This window comes from Medicago sativa, chromosome 3 (genome assembly GCF_051527215.1).
Source record: "Medicago sativa cultivar Bolivia chromosome 3, Bolivia_mono, whole genome shotgun sequence".
Classification (NCBI taxonomy): domain Eukaryota; kingdom Viridiplantae; phylum Streptophyta; class Magnoliopsida; order Fabales; family Fabaceae; genus Medicago; species Medicago sativa.
The window spans coordinates 92,271,858-92,290,221 of NC_140751.1; the positions used below are offsets into that span (position 1 = coordinate 92,271,858).

General features: G+C 33.7%; 1 protein-coding gene across 4 annotated transcripts; it reads left to right on the forward strand.

The window, feature by feature from the left end:
* Positions 1 to 7,898: 7,898 nt before the first annotated feature.
* Positions 7,899 to 17,184, forward strand: LOC146941981 (RING/FYVE/PHD zinc finger superfamily protein). 4 transcript variants are annotated; one of them, XM_085755921.1, is made up of 9 exons: positions 7,899 to 8,092; positions 9,203 to 9,226; positions 9,483 to 9,640; positions 9,758 to 10,776; positions 11,646 to 11,706; positions 11,795 to 11,901; positions 15,465 to 15,555; positions 16,321 to 16,368; positions 16,805 to 17,184. In XM_085755921.1, the coding sequence occupies exons 4-9, from the start codon at positions 9,812 to 9,814 to the stop codon at positions 16,862 to 16,864; spliced, it is 1,332 nt and encodes a 443-aa protein (XP_085612047.1). In that variant the 5' UTR covers positions 7,899 to 8,092; positions 9,203 to 9,226; positions 9,483 to 9,640; positions 9,758 to 9,811; the 3' UTR covers positions 16,865 to 17,184. The 4 variants fall into 4 exon arrangements, with proteins under 4 accessions (XP_085612047.1, XP_085612045.1, XP_085612046.1 ...); XM_085755919.1 differs by having other exon boundaries at positions 9,483 to 10,776; XM_085755920.1 differs by lacking the exon at positions 9,203 to 9,226.
* Positions 17,185 to 18,364: the final 1,180 nt, after the last annotated feature.

Below are 18,364 nucleotides of genomic sequence, written 5' to 3' on the forward strand. Positions count from 1 at the left end.
ATAGATATATTTGTTATTTGGTGTAGAAATATAATTGTTATTTGTTATAGATATATTTGTTATTTGGTGTAGAAATATATTTGTTATTTGTTATAGATATATTTGTTATTTGGTGTAGAAATATATTTGTTATTTGTTAGAGATATGTTTGTTATTGGTGTATTATTATTATTAAGTGGGGGAGAGATATATTTAATTTAGAAATAAATAAGATTATGAGGAATAGAGTAGTTTTGAGGTGTAAGAGAAATAAGAAGGGGGTTAGAATAGAAAGAAGAATAAGTTGTTGGGCCAAAATAGATTTAGGAAGAGCGTTTAGTATTATAAATAGAGAAGCTTAGGTTAGAAAGAGTTTACCGGAAACCGCTTTTTGGAAAAGAGGAGAACAAGAAAGAAGAGAAGAGGAGAGAAAAGTCAAGAGAAGAGGAGAAGACCTTAGGAAAGAAGAACGCTGCCGCTGATTCAGGAATTAATCTAAGGTGAGGGTGAGACTATCTTGCATTAATATTAAGTTGTTAAATCATTAGATTACATCTAACAAGTTGGGGAGAGTTTGTGAGAATTTGAGAATTAGGGTTTTGAGAGAGATTTGATGATTTAGATGATGAAAACTTGTTGAATTGATGTAGAAATTGTGTACAGACCTTAGATAATCCATAGGATGATTATTGGAAGTAGTTTTGAGGTTAGAACCATGAGATTAGGTGAAACTTGGAGAAAATCTGCATTCTACCCGAATTTTGATATTAAAACCTGTATTGATCGGTGCGGAATTGGCCTTAGGTGTAAACACAAAAGTTGTAGGTATGGATGTTAGCTTTCTAATGCCATTGGTCTCACGTCAATAGGATTTATAGAACTTGAGTTATGGTCAAATTACTGCACGTAGGTCACAGTGAATTTTTATGGACTTTCAGCACAACTTTTCCGAATTTAAAATAAAAACTGGTACTGATCGGTACAGAACTGGTCTTAGGCGTAAACATGAAAGTTTTAGATAATTTTGTTAGATTTCTAGTGGCTTTGGTTTGACGTGAAAATTATGTTTGGTCTTTGAGTTATGATTAAAATACTACAGGGAGGTCTTTGCAAAATTGTACGGTGACAACATTCTCTGTTTCATGTTTTTGCGTTTTGTTCATATGTTTCTGTTTTGAATTGATCTTTGTTGTAAACATGAAAGTTGTTGATATTTGTGATATCTTTCCAGTAGCTTTTGTTTGACATGAAAATATGTTGTGCATAATTTATTATGTTTTTACAAAGATACATAGTGAATTATTGTTGATGTTTAAATACGATGTTATATGAAGTTGTTTATGATTGATGAATATGATGTTTTAAGATGTTGTTTATTATCATTTGATATTGTTATATTATGATATGACATGAATTATTTATGTGATCCATATGTTGTCAAGATGTTAAGACGTTAAGATGATAAGAGTTGTTAAGTCGTCGAGTCGTTATGAAGTCGTCAAGTTGTTAAGATGTCATAGATGTTCATGAAGTTTCTAAGACGTAAGATGTTGAGTCCATGCATACTCATTTAAAGATGAGGGCTCATGCCCTGGAGCTTTTGCTCAACCACGACGATGGAGCTTTTGCTCAACCACGACGATGGAGCTTTTTGCTCAACCACGACGATGGAGCTTTTGCTCAACCACGACGATGAGGGCTTATGCCCTAGGAGTATATTTATGCTCAACCACGATGATGAGGGCTTATGCCCTAAAATGGTACCACATGCATTTGCATTTTCATGATGATCAAAGATGGTTTAAGACGTTAAGAGTTGCATAGTCGAGTCTAGATGCATTGTCAGGTCAAGTTGTTAAGATGTCAAGTTATCGAGATGTTAAGATGTTAAGATGTCAAGTTGATGAGCTATTAATGAAGTGCTTTATGAATGATTATGATGCTTAAGATGATGCATGATTATGATGTGTATGATGATTGATTACGAAGTTGCTTATGATGATTGATTATGAAGTTGTTTATGATAAGATGTTATGTGATTTATGATAAGATGCTATGTGATTTATGGTATGATGCTATGTGATTTATGATATGATGCTACATGTTTACTAATGATGATATGTGATGATGTATGTGATATTATTGATAATATAAGATGAAGTATATGACTAATATAGGAAGAATAGTGACACTAGTTAAGAAAGTTTAAGTTGTTAGATATGATTAATGAATTATAAGATGTTTAAGTTGTTGAATGTACTTTATATGATTTATATGCTTTATATTATTGTTTGAGAAATCTCACCCCTCTGATTGGAAATGTTGCTCTTCGTATGGGTAACTTGCAGGTAACCAGGATTAGTTGCGGTCGTGAGTGGACTCCTCACAAGTGTGTCTTAGGTGCTCTGATACGTAACGGGATGGGATTATGTCTTTACTTTCTGTTCCTTACGTATTACTTTATGAATCTTTCAAGAATTGATGTTGAATTAAGTTTTATGAAATTTTATATGGAGGCCCTTGTGCCAAAGATTATTTTTATTGTTGAACTAATTTCCGCTGCGAAGTTTTGAATTACTTATGTTAAATGATTTTGAAGAATAAATTGTTATTTATTCAGTTTATGAATTTTTAAGAAGTGTAGCATTCCGTTTAAAGTTGAAAAACTCTGATTTGTTTATGAAATTTTTACGTTGGGAAAACGGGGTGTTACAGTAAGGGCGGTTTGACCAGATACGCCAATAACGTATCTCTCTGGATCCTTTGTATTTTCTCAACTCGCATCTGCGAGTGGTGTAGCTCGCAGCTGCGACCTCAGGCAGAGCAGACCTCTATAAATGGCCCACTTGCTATTCTTTGAAGATTATTATGTTGGGATCATCTTAGATATTTTTGAGGATCCTTTTCTCTCATTTTTAGCTTAGCTTTTTATTGTAATTTCATAGAGAGAAATAGGGGAGATCATATAGAGTGAGAGTGATTTTGGAAGTTGGATTATTATTCCTTAGTTGAGACATCACAAGTGTAATGAATCCTTCCTTTTCAATCCATCCTTGCAAGGCTTCCATGATGATGTGTAGCTAAATACCCTTTGTTGGGATGAGAGGTACTTGACCCTTGCTAAACATGTAATCTTTTGATCTTGCAATATATGGTTCTTGCAATTTATATTCAATATTGTTGTTATTCTTGTGTTAATGCTTTCAATGAGATTCTAGATGCTTTGGACACAAACTCTTGAATCTAGAGCTATAGTAGCAATATATCTTAGGTTAACTTACTTGACATCTTTGTTAATCTTGTGATAATCATCATAATCAAGAGTTAAATGCTTTCGGATACTTAATCAGGCTGGACACGGTCGATTAGGTTATTTGATCGACTTTGTTATCGTTTAAGGGATTTGGACACGAATGTTTAAACGATACCTTAGAGTTAATTATATCACTTTGGACACGAAGGATAGTTTAGAATTGATTGTGATAATGTTGTTTATAAAGCTAGAATTCGTATGGATCATTAAGTTACGTGTGACGCTTGGTTAAGGAACTCTACTCCTAACAAGTTTCAATCCTTATTTATCTCAACTTTTACTTTTTGCAATTAGTTTAGCTAGTTACATTTCAATTCAAACAAACAAGTACTCTTAATACTTGGAATGATAATTGATGTTAAACTGTCCTTGATAACGCACTATTCCCTGTGGAGACGATACACAAATACTTATCTTGTTTGATGCTAAAAACAACTTTCATCAGTTATTGGGTTAAATAAATAAATAGCCCTCCTAAATATACTAAAATTTGATTTTAGTCCCCCTAAAATATTCTTTAGGCTTTTGGTCCCTCTAAATCACTGCTCTAGTGTAATACTCAATGTAGAGCATAGACTAATTTCATAGATAATTTTTTTTAGAGGGACACTCAATGTAGAGTAGAGACTAATTTCATAGATAATTTTTTTTAGAGGGACCAAAAGACTAAAGAATATTTTAGAGGGACCAATATCAAATGTTGGTATATTTAAAGAGACCATTTACTTATTTAACCCTAAGTTATTTCTCAGTGTTAGATAAACATTTTAGTTATGACAAATCAACATGTTGTGAGACGCATGCTAAATACTTGAAGGTGAGGAATACGGGCAAAAGTGAACGTACAAACACAATTCAATTTTATTCAAACAGAAATGAAGGAGAAATTCTTGTAGAGACTCTCACAACTAATCTTCACATGCAACCCATGATTTTTTTACATTGAAATAACAACAACAATAACAGTAATAATTATTTAAAAAAAGGAAAATGTTAACCAGTGCTCCCGGGGCACAGGGGCACTGGTTAAGGAAGCCAAATGTAGTAATGTTACCTTAGAACTTGTGCATTCAAGGTCATAAAAGTATAAAAACTGACATTTTTAATTTAAAACTTTCCCTTTTAACTTCCTTAACCAGTGCCCCGGGGGCACTGGTTAACATGACCCTTAAAAAAAATGTAACAGTAATAATAAAAATATGTTAAAATCTCAAACAAGAAAATTTTAGCTTTTCACATGGGGCTAGGGGGAACGCCCGATCCCGTGTTCATATGATCAAAGATGCAAGATGGTGAGCGTGTTGGTGTACACAATTTACGGTGTGATGATTGTATTTCACTACTTTCCTCATTTTACCAACAAAGGGTCTCGTTCAATTTTAAGGGTGACTCTGATGGTTGATTACCTATGTCGAAATTGTTACAAAGTTGAAAGGGTGTGTGTTCTCATTTGATGAAAAAAAAAATCAAATTTGAATTGTATTTTTTTTATTATTTCAAAACCATATATGTATTGTTGTTGATCTTACTATTATGAGGAAATATGATAAATGACACAAGAATGTTAGATTAAGACAAATGTGAATCACGAAAGTGATATACTTTTACAAATTTTAACTTTTAGTTATTTTAATGGATAATGTTGTATTTCGTGAGATAATTCTTAGCGAATTATTCACGATTATCATTTATGCAAAAGAAGATCCAATTATCATTTTAAATTCGCGAGGCGCTCTGAAAATCTTTCCGCTGTAAATAACAGCACCCACACCCTATTTTAATTGATGTGTATTTATAATTTAATTGGCCGTATGCAAAACTGATGTGTAATTAGGTGAGTGTGAGGCTAAGCCATCATGACCCTTGAATTTAAGATCATCAAATGCATGTATAAAGTGCTATAAATATCGTCCCGTGAGTTAAGTTCAGTTGATAGAGATGTTGTATAATATATGTATGGATTAAAGTTCAAATCCCGAACACTTCACTTATTCATCTTATAAAGGTGAATTTCTAGCTCACTAAACTATTTAAAAAAAAAAATGTTACAAATATCTTGTAGAGTTTTATTCAATGTCTACAAGCAAAAATTATATGCTATGAGAGCTTCATCCTTTATAATCAACTTTGTAACTTTGTAATATCACTCTCTTGTTCTATATTGCAAGTTGAATTATCAACTGCAGGAACTGCAATTCTGAACTTTGGGTGTGTTGTTCTCCTTCCGAGTAATAATAATATAGATATTATGCCATCATATAATACGAAGTTGGCTTAAATGCAGTTTCACCCCCCCTATTTTGATTGAATTTGGATTTTGCCCCCCTTATTTTAAAACTCGGAATTTTACCCCCTCTATTTTGATTGAATCTGAATTTTGCCCCCCTTATTTTAAAACTCGGAATTTTACCCCCTCAGTTTTACGTTTTTCAAGATTTTGCCCCCCTATTTTTAAAATAAAGAACCAAAAAATACTAGAAAAACAAAGAAACGATTAGAAAATATTAATTCGGTAAAAAAAAAAAACAAGAAAAGGCAAAAATAAAAACCAAAAAAATAGAAAATACAAGAAAAATTCAATTAAAAATACATGAAAAAAACTAGTTTGCACCTCTAAATATTTGCTATTTTCATGTATTTTCATACTAGTTTATTTTATTTTTAGAGATCATACTAGTTTTATGCATTTTTTTCTAGTATTTTTTATTCTTTTTTTTAGTATTTTTCTGGTTTTATATTTATTTATTAAAAAACTTAATATAAATAATTAATTATGTGGATAAAACAGGGGGAGGGGGAAAAATCCTGAAAAACATAAAACAGGGGGGGTAAAATTCCGAGTTTTAAAATAGGGGAGGCAATATCCAGAATCAATCAAAATAGGGGGGGTAAAATTCCGAATTTTAAAATAGGGGGGGCAAAATCCAAATTCAACCAAAATAGGGGGTAAAACTGCACTTAAGCCTACTAAGTTTTACATGTGAAAGTTTTGTCATAACAATATAGAAAAACAATCCTCTTTACTTTTTTTTTTTTTTGGTAAAACAATCCTCTTTACTGATTGCATGTATGATTTTGTCAGAGATGTTATTTTAAAGAAATCACGTAACTTAATTTAAGGGATGAAAACTAAGCAAAATAACGAACTAATTTTGATTTAGTGATATATGTCACTTTTTTTTTTAGGGAAGTGATATATGTCACTTTTTTTTTTTGAAAGGAAGTGATATATGTCACTTGTAAACTATATAAAATATTACAAAAAAAGTACCATGTAAATATGAAACGAGTCAAAAGAAATGAAGTTTAGAGAATTCTTCGATGAATCTTTGATATATAGCAGTATGCTACACCCAAGAATTTTTTATTTCCTCAACTTTTTTTGACGTTTTCAATAGTTGAAAAACTTATATCTTTGATTGATCGACTGTGATTTCATCTTTCGAACTCACATGACTAAGAAAACTTATTTCTTCCATCCTAAAATCGCACTTCCACATATTAACAAACAGAAAACTTATTTCTTCCATCCTAAAATCGCACTTCCACATATTAACAAACAGAAAACTTATTTCTTCCATCCTAAAATCGCACTTCCACATATTAACAAACAATCTCTCTTTTGAAGGCAATCTAAATTAGCAAATAAATCGGCACAAATATTTTCCGCTCTATACACGCGTCTAAAAATAGTGCAAGCATAATTAACAAACAATCTCTCTTTTGAAGGCAATCTAAATTAGCAAATAAATCGGCACAAATATTTTCCGCTCTATACACGCGTCTAAAAATAGTGCAAGCATAATAACATACCGTTTGTCACACTCCGTTGAATGCACTTTATTAGAAATCGTGGTTGGGTCTAACACAACCCCACAAAACCGGCTTGTGAGGTGAGGATTGCCCCCACTTATAAACAAATTGTCAGGCCAACTCCTAACCGATGTGGGACTCTTAACACACCCCCTCACGCTCAGGATTGCACATCTGAAGCGTGAACATAAATGACGGGTGGCCCGATAACGGAAACCTGATAACAGGTGGCCCAAAGAATCGTTAAAAGGCTTTGATACCATATTAGAAATCGTGGTTGGGTCTAACACAACCCCACAAAACCGGCTTGTGAGGTGAGGATTGCCCCCACTTATAAACAAATTGTCAGGCCAACTCCTAACCGATGTGGGACTCTTAACACACTTTATTGACCTTTTTTATTCTTTTTATAAAAAACAATTTACTATTTAAATTTATTGAATAATCGATGTATACATATGGAAAGAGGGAGTATTTGCTTAATATTCACACGAGTCTCATTCAATTTAATATGAGACCCTTTGTTTAAAAGTGTGTCGGAGAGACAAAATCTTTTGTTTTTTTACGTAAACCAACCGCTTACAATTTATGATATACATTGTTAATGTGTCTAATACCGAATTCTAACCAGCATATTAGTTAATAAGAAATGTCAGCAACACAGATTTTAACACACATTTTTTAATACATTTTCTTTGATGGGTTAAAATCACATGGTTAATGTAGGTTCAAGTAAATTGGGGAGGCAAAAAGTGTATGACAAAAGTGTGTCCATAACATTTCTTGTGAGACCACAATCAAGACTCACCAAAAAGAAAAACAAAAAAACCTTTTGGATTCTATTCAAAATACACACTCCCACCGGAAAAAGACTTGAATCGCCGTTTCATTCCTAACAAAAACCCCTTCGTTCTCTTGAGTCTCTGCAACCCACACATCATTCATCACTGATTTCGAGAGATGCTTCAAACTTTTCTGATCTCACAGGTACTGTTACAATGACCGCTTTCTGATTTTTCTGTTATTTGTTTCATCATATGAAATGAAATTATTGCTTTTATTTCAAACCCTAGCGTAATGGTGTTCATAACTTCTTGCTTTTGATATATTGTATGGTTTGTTCCCTCTCTATTAGGATTAGGATTAGGATAGGAAAATATCTTGATTATTATTGAATAAACAAAGAGAGGATCCAAACCCGTTCTTATCCTTTATAACCGTAGCAGACATGATGATGTTGCATTGAATGTGTGGTAATACTAGACGGTATACGATTAGAATTGGGGTAATACCTGTAGTAGAAAAGACGGTGGAAACTAGACTTAGGTGGTTTGGGCATATAGAGAGAAGACCTGTGGATTCTGTAGTAAAGATAGCAGATCAGATTGATGATAGTCAGATCACTAGGGGAATAGGAAGACCTAGAAAAATCTAGAGATTAATGAGTTTGATAGAAATATAGCTTACGATAAAACATTATGGAGTTGTTTGATCCATGTAGCCGACCCCACTTTGTGAGATAAGGCTTGGTTGTTGTCGTACAATACGTAAATTTCACTAATACATATTCCAACCGAGTATCAATGGCTCAATGCAGGCCGTACGAACATGGAAAATGTTTGGCGGACACCCCATATGGGTGTATAAACCTTGAGAGAGAAAGAGATACCTAGAGTGATATGATAGGAAGATAGTGATAGAGATAAAATGACTTAGTGAATGAGTGTTGGGGAATGTAGGGTATCCAAATATTATTATTGAACATATCTCCATAGTAAATTTAGGGAACTTGTTGTTAGCAATACAAAGACGTAATAAGCTTTACTTCTTCATAGCACCAAATTTGGTTATTACTATCCATATCAGCTTACTAGAGAAGAGATTTTGTAGAAATTCACTTTCCATCTATGCAACATTATCTATGGAGTTTGGATTTCATTTGCTTCTGTGAAAATTAACATTCATTTATGATTTTTCATTTATGGAAAAGCTTATAGTTGATTGAGAATCTTTTGTTATGATTTAATTTGTATTTTGACTTCACAAATAGAGCAAATTATTGTTGTGATTTTTATAATTTGTGTTCAAACTTTTCAGATTCATTGCAACTTAGCCAGTATGGTAAGAGCATAACCTAAGTTGATTCTTCAGTTATACACTCATACAATACAACTCTGAGGTTTTAAGTTTGTTTCATGATAGCTTCTATCCTGTAACTTTTAACTTTACAAATTTGCAGGAATTAAAAATTTGAGTCTTATATTTTGTTTAATGGCAAATATATTGGCTTCTAGCTATTTATGATTGCAAATCTATTTGCCCTCTTGCACTACATTCTTATTATTTTCTTTATTTTTGTTTGTTATTTTCAAATCAGGTGGCCATTATAGTGTGTTGACTGGATGAGATTGACAAACATGCTTCCAAAGATTCAATAATCTTGAATCTGATATATGACAATGCCGCCATTATCTGAACTCTTTATCTTTGGGGCTCTGTAAGCAATATACAACATTCTCTTTGAGTTTAATTCAGGTGATTATGTTAATACAAAGTTCTCTTCTTAGTTCAGTTGAAGCTGGTCTATGTTATGTATATGATGATGGGAAAGATTTTCAACGTGACCGGATGCCTAGTGGTGAAACTTGTCAGGTTTGTCTGAAATGCAACAAGTACCCTGCTGACTGGTGTAGAAAAGCTGAACCAATGGAAGAGGATAATAGGAATGCTGATGATCCTTTCAACTCAAACTGTCTAAGAAGCTGTGGTCGACCATCAACTGCAAGCATAATGACTGAAAACACTGCACCTAATTTGGTATACAGGAGAAAAAAGCTACGCGAGGGATCAAATTCTTCTCTTTTCAAGCTAGGGCCGACCGATGTGCAGACAAGTGCCAATTTTACTTCATTCACAAGTTCCTCTTTGCACTTGTCATCAGCTGAGGACCAAACAGCTGCTTTTCCAGTTAAGCATCAAATTGAAATTGTCAAAGATCCTACTCTGCCTTCTGTCTTTCTTGATGGAGTAGCCAAAGATATCACACAGAAAAAAATAGGTATTGACAGTGTAAATGATAGTTGTTCCTCTTCAAAGTCAAATATGGTACTTGTTTCAGATTCCATAGCAACTGAGATGGATGACACTGGTGAATGCTCCTCCTCCAGTTTAATAGTAATGGACTCCACAAGGGAAGAATTAACAGAAAAGGATTTCTGCATTAATATTTTAAGAAGCCATGGACTTCTTGGAGGAGATACTCTTACAGATAATGTGGTTTCCATTGAAGATGCCGTTACCACCGTTAATAACTGCTGTTCCAGGTCATGCAAAATATGTGGTCATTTGGATAGTTCATTGAATATGCTTTTGTGTGATAATTGCGAAAACTCGTATCATCCATCTTGCTACAATGCACGTTTGAAAAGAGTACCAATTGATGAGTGGTTTTGTCATTCATGTCTTAATAAAAGGCAAAAATTTCTCAAGGAGACAATTATCAAACCACCACGTATCAACAGTGGAATAGGGAAATCTAGAACTGTCTCAGTTAAGGATGAAATGAATCCCATACTGTTGATGTTGAGAGATACTGAGCCATATACGACTGGTGTGCGAGTTGGTAAAGGTTTTCAAGCAGCAGTCCTTGACTGGTCAGGCCCTGTAAAAAGGTAACTTCCGTTTTAATCATAACTGTTTCGAACCAAAATCTGTATGACACCCATCAATTGTACTAGGTTTTTCTTTTTTTTTTTCCCTTCCCTCTTACATTGCTTTATTACCAAGTATATTTTATGTGAACAAATTGTTCATTGAGGAGTCAAATATTGCCAGATGCTATTCGTTGTAGAGAAAGTAACATACAAAAACTGATATTTATGATCAATGCTCAATTCTGTTTTGTTCTCCTTTTTAAAAACAGTTCACTTGGCCTCAAGAATGCATAATATTATGCTTTTTAATACCATATTATCATGTTATCATATTTTCTAATAATTGTTATTCACTTACTCTACACACTGCTTTAATTTCTTCCATAGACAAAGTAGATAAACGGGGCGACAAAAGTAACATATGAGGATGGTTTAGTGCTAATGTGGAATTGTGGATAGATGATGTATTTACTTTGTATGACCTTGGTCAACAAATTCATGGACGTATTATCGCAAGCTCCTTAACTTTTAAGAATATTACTATGTAGTTTGCTAATAATTCCAAGACACACATAGGTTAGATATTCATGTACAAGATATTCATATACAAGGTCAGCCTCGATAGGAAAGGAAATTGTTAAAGTTAAGAATCTTTAGATGTTCCTTTAATTATACAACTCTCTAGACTGATTGCTGTTAACTCTAGACTATACAACTTACCAAGTTAGTGCTAAGTAATTAAAGCATTCAATGCATTGATTGTAAATACTATTATAAATATATGTGGTGTGATCTACACAAGACACAGATTTACAAAGAGCTTTACATCTTTTACAGAAATAAACGAATTCTAAAACCCATGATTATCGTTTTGTTTTTTCTGTCAGTGATGAAGACTACTTTCCAGAACCATTGCAAATTAATCCTTCAGAAATTTATAGACCGCAGGTAAAGTTTGTGATTATTTTCTTTATGATATGTGACACATTTCAATTTTATCCTCAGAGTGATGGAAAAAAGGCTTTTTGTTCTGCAGGAAGAGAATATGAGAAATCCAACTAGACTCAGTTCCATTGGCAACTGGCTTCAATGCCGGGAGGTTATAGACAAAACTAGGGAAATTATATGTGGAAAATGGCGCAGGTATGTCACATGACATTGTTCTTGGTCTTGATTGATTTTGTAACTTCTTTTGTAGAATGATCTTCCTATTAAAAACTTCTTTGTTTATTAAACAAGAACAGAAGAAGAAAAAAAATTGTAGAATGGTGTGATTCAAAATTCACTCAAGTTTATTTCTCAAGGGTTCAATAAGGGCGGAAGGCTAATTAGCTTTTGCAAAGTAGGAGACCAAAAAACCATTTAGAATGCAGTTAAGATAAAGCATCTGAGTCAGATGGTTCTCCTATTGCTGAATGCCGGTTATTAGGGATTTTATTGTTAAGACTTCAGGTTGATTGAGCCGACATCCGTTACGTTCGTCATTCGGTTCAAAGAATCTCTGTTCCAGAACCGTACGTGAGATTTTCATCTCATACGGCTCCTCCTTTATGTGTATAATGATAAACATCCATGGAATCAAATCCAAAAAGATTGCAATATTCTCATTATCAACTTAGCTGGACTAGTATTTTTACACGAAATCTCTAGCCAACCTTCCTGTAAAGGATCTTTTATTAACATCAAGTATGTTATTACTGGATAAATAGTCACTTCAACAATTTCTCTGTCCTCAACGCTGCTAAATTTCCCAGAATTAGTCACTTCAACAGTCTTCAGCAGGATTTGGGTTATCTCCTATTATTCTAAGAACAAAATGGACGTGTGCTGAAAAAGACAGATTTCTATACAGAAAAACCCAACATTATGACATAAATTGGTATCTTTGTTATTAAATATTAGAAATTGGGTTGAGCTTAACTCATCCCTACGAAATTGATTTGTAAGGTCAGAGATGTCTCTCACATATGAACACTTTTTTATGCTATACCGCATCCAATATATCTTAGAAACGGAACGTGCTCTGATACCATTTCTGGTATTTTATTAGAAAGAATATGAGAGTTCCCTGGCCTGTCTGCACCTCTTAATGCCAAAAAGCCCAACGTCTATCACAAATGATCAGATACCCTTTCGTATTTCTCCTAACTAACTTTCTTAAGGTTGACCTATCAATCACTAACTCTAAATATTGCGAAGAATCAAAAGGAGAGGACCAAATCTTTTGTATTCTATATCATTGTGCTACAATTGACAATTTACAGTAGTATTCAGGGAAGTATCATAGTCAAACGTTGTCATATAAAGTAGCATTTTTTTTTATTTTTTAAATCAGGGAAAGGGAAATTATTAATAATTGTAGAAATTATTAACAATTGTTGCCCCTCTTAATCGTCACTTGTCACTATAATATCATCCACATACACCAATAACACGGTTACTCCCTCTGACTCAGAGTATTTGATAAATAGAGCATGGCCTCTTTGGCTTTGTTTGAAGAGTAAATATTCCAAACTACATTCACAGTGATTGCTTTAGCCCGTATAACACCTTTTTTAGCTTACAAAAGTTGTTGGCAGCACTATGTTCACCATATCCAGGGGCAGTTCCATGTAAATATTTCCTTCAAGTTCTCCGTGTATTAAGGCATTTTTTAAATCAAATTGTTGCAGGTTCCGATTACAATTAGCTGCTAGGAATAATATCACTCTGACCGTATTCATTTTTGCAACTAGAGCAAATGTTTTCAAGTAATCCACTCCAGGCGTTGTATTTTACTGTATATATACCCACCTGCATCCTACTAGTTTCTTTCCATTTGGTAGAGATACCAACCCCCAAGTACTATTCTTTTCCAGTGCTTCAATTTCCAAATCCATGGCTTGTTTCCATTTCCTGTCAGACAATGCTTCAGAAAGAGAGGTAGGTATAGTTATAGTAATGTTTAGGTTTGTGATGAAGGCTGTGTAGGTGAGAAATGTTCAAATCAAAGTAATTGGGTGGCTTGTTGGTACATTTTCTAGCATCTTTCCTAAGAGCAATTGGAAGATGTAGGCCCTCATAAAGTGGTGGTGGCGGTGAGCTCGGTTTAAAATGCGAAGTATTTTTAACTTAGAGGTTAAAGTTCGAGATTATGTCATACCACAAGTTATACGGTTTGAATATTTGAGTCCATAGTACAAAACAACGTAGAAATAGAAAGAGATGTAAACCATCGAATTCAAGTTAGATGGTTGAAATGGAGCAAGGCCACCGGTGTTTTATATGATTCAGAAGTATTGCTCAAACTGAGGGGAAAGTTTTATAGTACATCTGTAAGATTGGCGATGTTGTATGGGCGGTAAAGAACCGACACGGGAATAAAATAAGCGTAGATAGAAGACTTAGAGAGAGAGAGTTGGGGTAGCGCCACCTATCTTCGAAAAGATGGTGGAAACTCGACATAGATGGTTTGGGCATGTAGATAGAAGACTTATAGATTATGTTGCAAGGCTAGTAGATAAGATGAAGGATAGTCAAATCACTAGAGGTAGAGGAAGATCTAGAAAAACTATAAGAGAAACTGTTAAGAATGATTTAGAGATCAAAAGACACACCAAAGTATCCTGGGAACAAGGTTACTAGAGGTGGCCACATTACGATAAAAGAATGACAGAACCTCCAACGGACTTTTTGAGGCAAGTACTAGACGATAATATGTTAATTAGATAAGATGCAGTCAGAAAGCCTTTTGTTGGTGAATTTTGACACAGAAAGACTCACAAGCAATACCGTATTTTTGACAAAAAAAATTCTGCCCATGATTAAAGTAATATTTGGCACTATCGGATCCGACCCTCTTAATAATTATTGATTACTCCAAACTGAGTTGTTGTAGCTGAGAAGATTTGGTGGTTGATTCTGGTTATCCAAGTAATAAAGACCTTTCCATTCTCTAGCATTTCCAATTGTTTTCCTCGAATTCTTGTCCTGAAAAACACAAGCATTGTCAAAAAACGACATTATATGATAGGTCTTTAGCGGGTTTTTGTAGGAAAATTAGGCTAGTGGACAATATGGGAATATGAAGGACATTTTGTAGGGGTATGGATGAGCTTATTTTTGACCTCTCCTTGACCTGTTGCAGTTATAAGGATTCCATCTGTTGTGGATATTTTCTTGTTGCTAGGACAAGGTGTATAAGTGGAGAAGTCTGTGGGTAAGGGTGTCATGCAGTCATTGGCTCCAGAATCCAGTATCTAATATTGGTTACAGGGCGTATCTGAAGCATCGAGTCCAAAAGAAAATTGAAACTTACCAAGAGAAGGTGGAAATGTAAACATGGCTGAATATGCTAGAGAACAAGTACTTGTCAAATTAATGACTTCAATTTTACTAATAATTACAAATATACACTATTTACAACAATAATTAAAGTTACAATAATGAACTTTTTAGAACTGTTGCCAAGGATATTTGAACTTTGTCTCTTGAGTAGCACAGAATAATATGTAGTTTATCTTTTGTTTCCCATAATCGTTATTGAAATGTTTTTGTTGCCCCTTTACTTATCATCTCAAAACTTTTTTATTATCCTTTTTTATGACTTTGATGCTTTCTTAATGAAAGGCAATCCATGTATAAAAGTGAAAGATGAGTGAAATGTAAGAATAAATCTCTCGTTGATTGTGCTCAAAACACTGAAATTTTTCTTTTTTGTTTGCCAGGGCTCCACTATTTGAAGTTCAAACCGATGACTGGGAGTGCTTCTGTGCTTTTCATTGGGATCCATCTCATGCTGATTGTGCTGTACCTCAGGTGAAATATATTGAACTCTGACTTTCTGATTGACTTAGAGTGAAGAGTTGAAGGACGTTATGTTAGAAACTGATGAAGCAGAGCCTAGGCTCATTACAATAGTGACTAGAGCATCCACTCCCAAGAGAAAAAGAAGTTCCTCTTTTTACGATTCTCGCAATACATGACCGGCCACCATCATTGTTATATCATGACCAAGACACCCTCCAATTAAATTTGAAGTCTTTAGAGACAAGCTCACCTTGTACAACTCCATGTAGCCACTTAATTGAGCTTGCGGGGGATATTAGAGTCAACACCCCCAATTGGTTACATCAATTGTAACTGACAACAGTCAGTTTTTCAAAATTAGTCTTTTGGATAGCCTATAAACAGCTCACCTTGTTCAACTCCATGTAGCCACACAATTGAGCTTGCGGGGGATATTAGAGTCAACACCCCCAATTGGTTACATCAATTGCAACTGACAACTGTCAGTTTGTCAAAATTAGTCTTTTGGATAGCCTATAAACAGCTGCTCCCGAACTGTATGTGTAACAAAAAATTATTCATCAATACAATTTAGTTTTAGTCTTTTAGACAACAGTCTCTTTTCTATTTTCTCTCAATCCCATCGACAGGATTTGGTAGATTTGGTTTCTACAATTCAAGCACATTTGTCCTTTTCTGTTCCTGTGTAATTTGATGTAACTTTGAACAATATCTTGCTTCGTCCTGCATTATGATCATTCTAAATTCCAATCTTTCTTTATTTATTTGCCGCAGGAGGTGGAAACAGATGAGGTTCTGAAGCAACTGAAGTATATAGAAATGGTATGTTTAAACTGCATAATTCTTACTAGTCAATGATCTTGTGGTGAGCGTTTCTTGGTTTGTACTTTGCTTGTATACTGTGAAAGATTAAAACATATTATGCAACGATTAAATAAGGTTTATGATAGAACATTATAGCGTAATTTGATCCATGTAGCCAACCCTACATAGTGGGATAAGGCTTGGTTGTTGTTGTTAGAACACCCACCAAGGCTTTTTATAGGATCAACTTAAGTTTTACATTTTCTAGGAACATTGGAATGTGGACTATTTGTAGCCTGTAGGTAGGTCAATTCCCCTCCTCTTCCAATCCCGCCTTATGGGCACGTCTTATCTCTTTTGTCTTTCCATAGAAGCTATTTTTTACCGTCATTGTATAATTACAGCTTAATTGCTGACCTCTATCGTGATATATTTTTGCCTACTTTCCATACAGTTGAGGCCGCGACTTGCTGCGAAACAGAGAAAATCAGATTGCACAAATAATGGCAATTGAAGAATCCATAGTGGTGAGAATTCTGGATTTTTTTTTTGTATATTGAAAAACCTTGTCAGAGAAAGCCATATTGTATGTGTTCCATGTCATCCAGTGGCATTTTGTTTTTACAGTGTGACAGAATATGGAACAATATTTTGTGATGTGGCTTAGTAGATTTCATCCCCATTTCTTAGGTTATAGCTTTTATTTTGGTAGAAATGATAGCTTGGGGGTCATTTTGCCTATCATGAGGGAAACCATCGCCTTCAACATTACCCAATTGATGTCAATTTTTTTGAGAAATTAAAAGACTAATAGTGAAAGATTTTGACTTCTTACACTGTGCCCATTTCTTTGCAATAATCTTGTATTGTTAATTTCTCCAAGATTCCTGCAAACTTGCCTTATGTCGGTCGTATATTCAGAATCGTATTTGAATTGGTGGCTACAACTAATTAGTATGTTAAACTGCTCAGCTGATAACATTTAACCAAGCTTTCAATTGCATGCTATTATATTGCTTGATGTGAAGTAGCTGTAACATTTAACAGTTCATCTGGGAACATGGTTTGTTTACAATAGCATGTCATCGACCACCGGCACTGTTTAGCAACCATTTACAGTATAATCCCCGATGGAAATATCATGTCATGTTTACTTTCTGGTAACGTTCTAAATTGCTTACAAGAAGATGAAAGTGGTAATAATTGTAATAGGAAATATGGAAGACAACTTGAAATAATTTTTTTTTTTTTTTTTTTTAAGGATTGAAATAATATATTTTCAGAATCAATGTTTTGACATTATCATAAATTTGTTGAAATGCTGGATTTGTTTCCAAAAATTATGAACAAAATGGTGAAATATATTTTTGGGTTTATATTATTATCTTGTTAAAATTCGAAAATATACTGTCCTAAATTTTCTTTTGAAAACAAATTTAATTCATTTGAAGAATATTCCTTTTTTTTTTGGTATTAAGAATATTCTTTTTCATTAACCTTTGTGTTCGACTTTATAATACACACACACACACACACATATATATATATATATTACGAAGTTTTTTTTTTTTTTAGGAAATTTTATATTAAGAGTTAGGGAAATGTTAACTTGTGCCCTCAAGGCACAAGTTAATGATTCAAAATAGAAATATTCTATTGTAATTAATGCATTTGACTTTAATTTTTTTACTTTTCAATAATTGAATGCACAAAATTTAAGAAAATGTTTCCATTTTTGGGTTGCTTAACATGTGCCCTAAGGATACAAGTTAACATGACCCTTAACTAAAAAGAATAGCTTGTTACCGGACCCAATTTTTTTTAAAAGTATATGGCATGGTAGGGCTAAAGACACATTGAATTTTACTTTAAAAAAAATATTACATAGGAATGATGTCTATAAGAACAAAATATTAGAGACAATTGGTGGTTCATTTCAATCAAAATAGCACCTGCACATGAAGATAAAGAAAGTCATTTTTTAATCAGATGAATCTGAATATTCATCTCATTA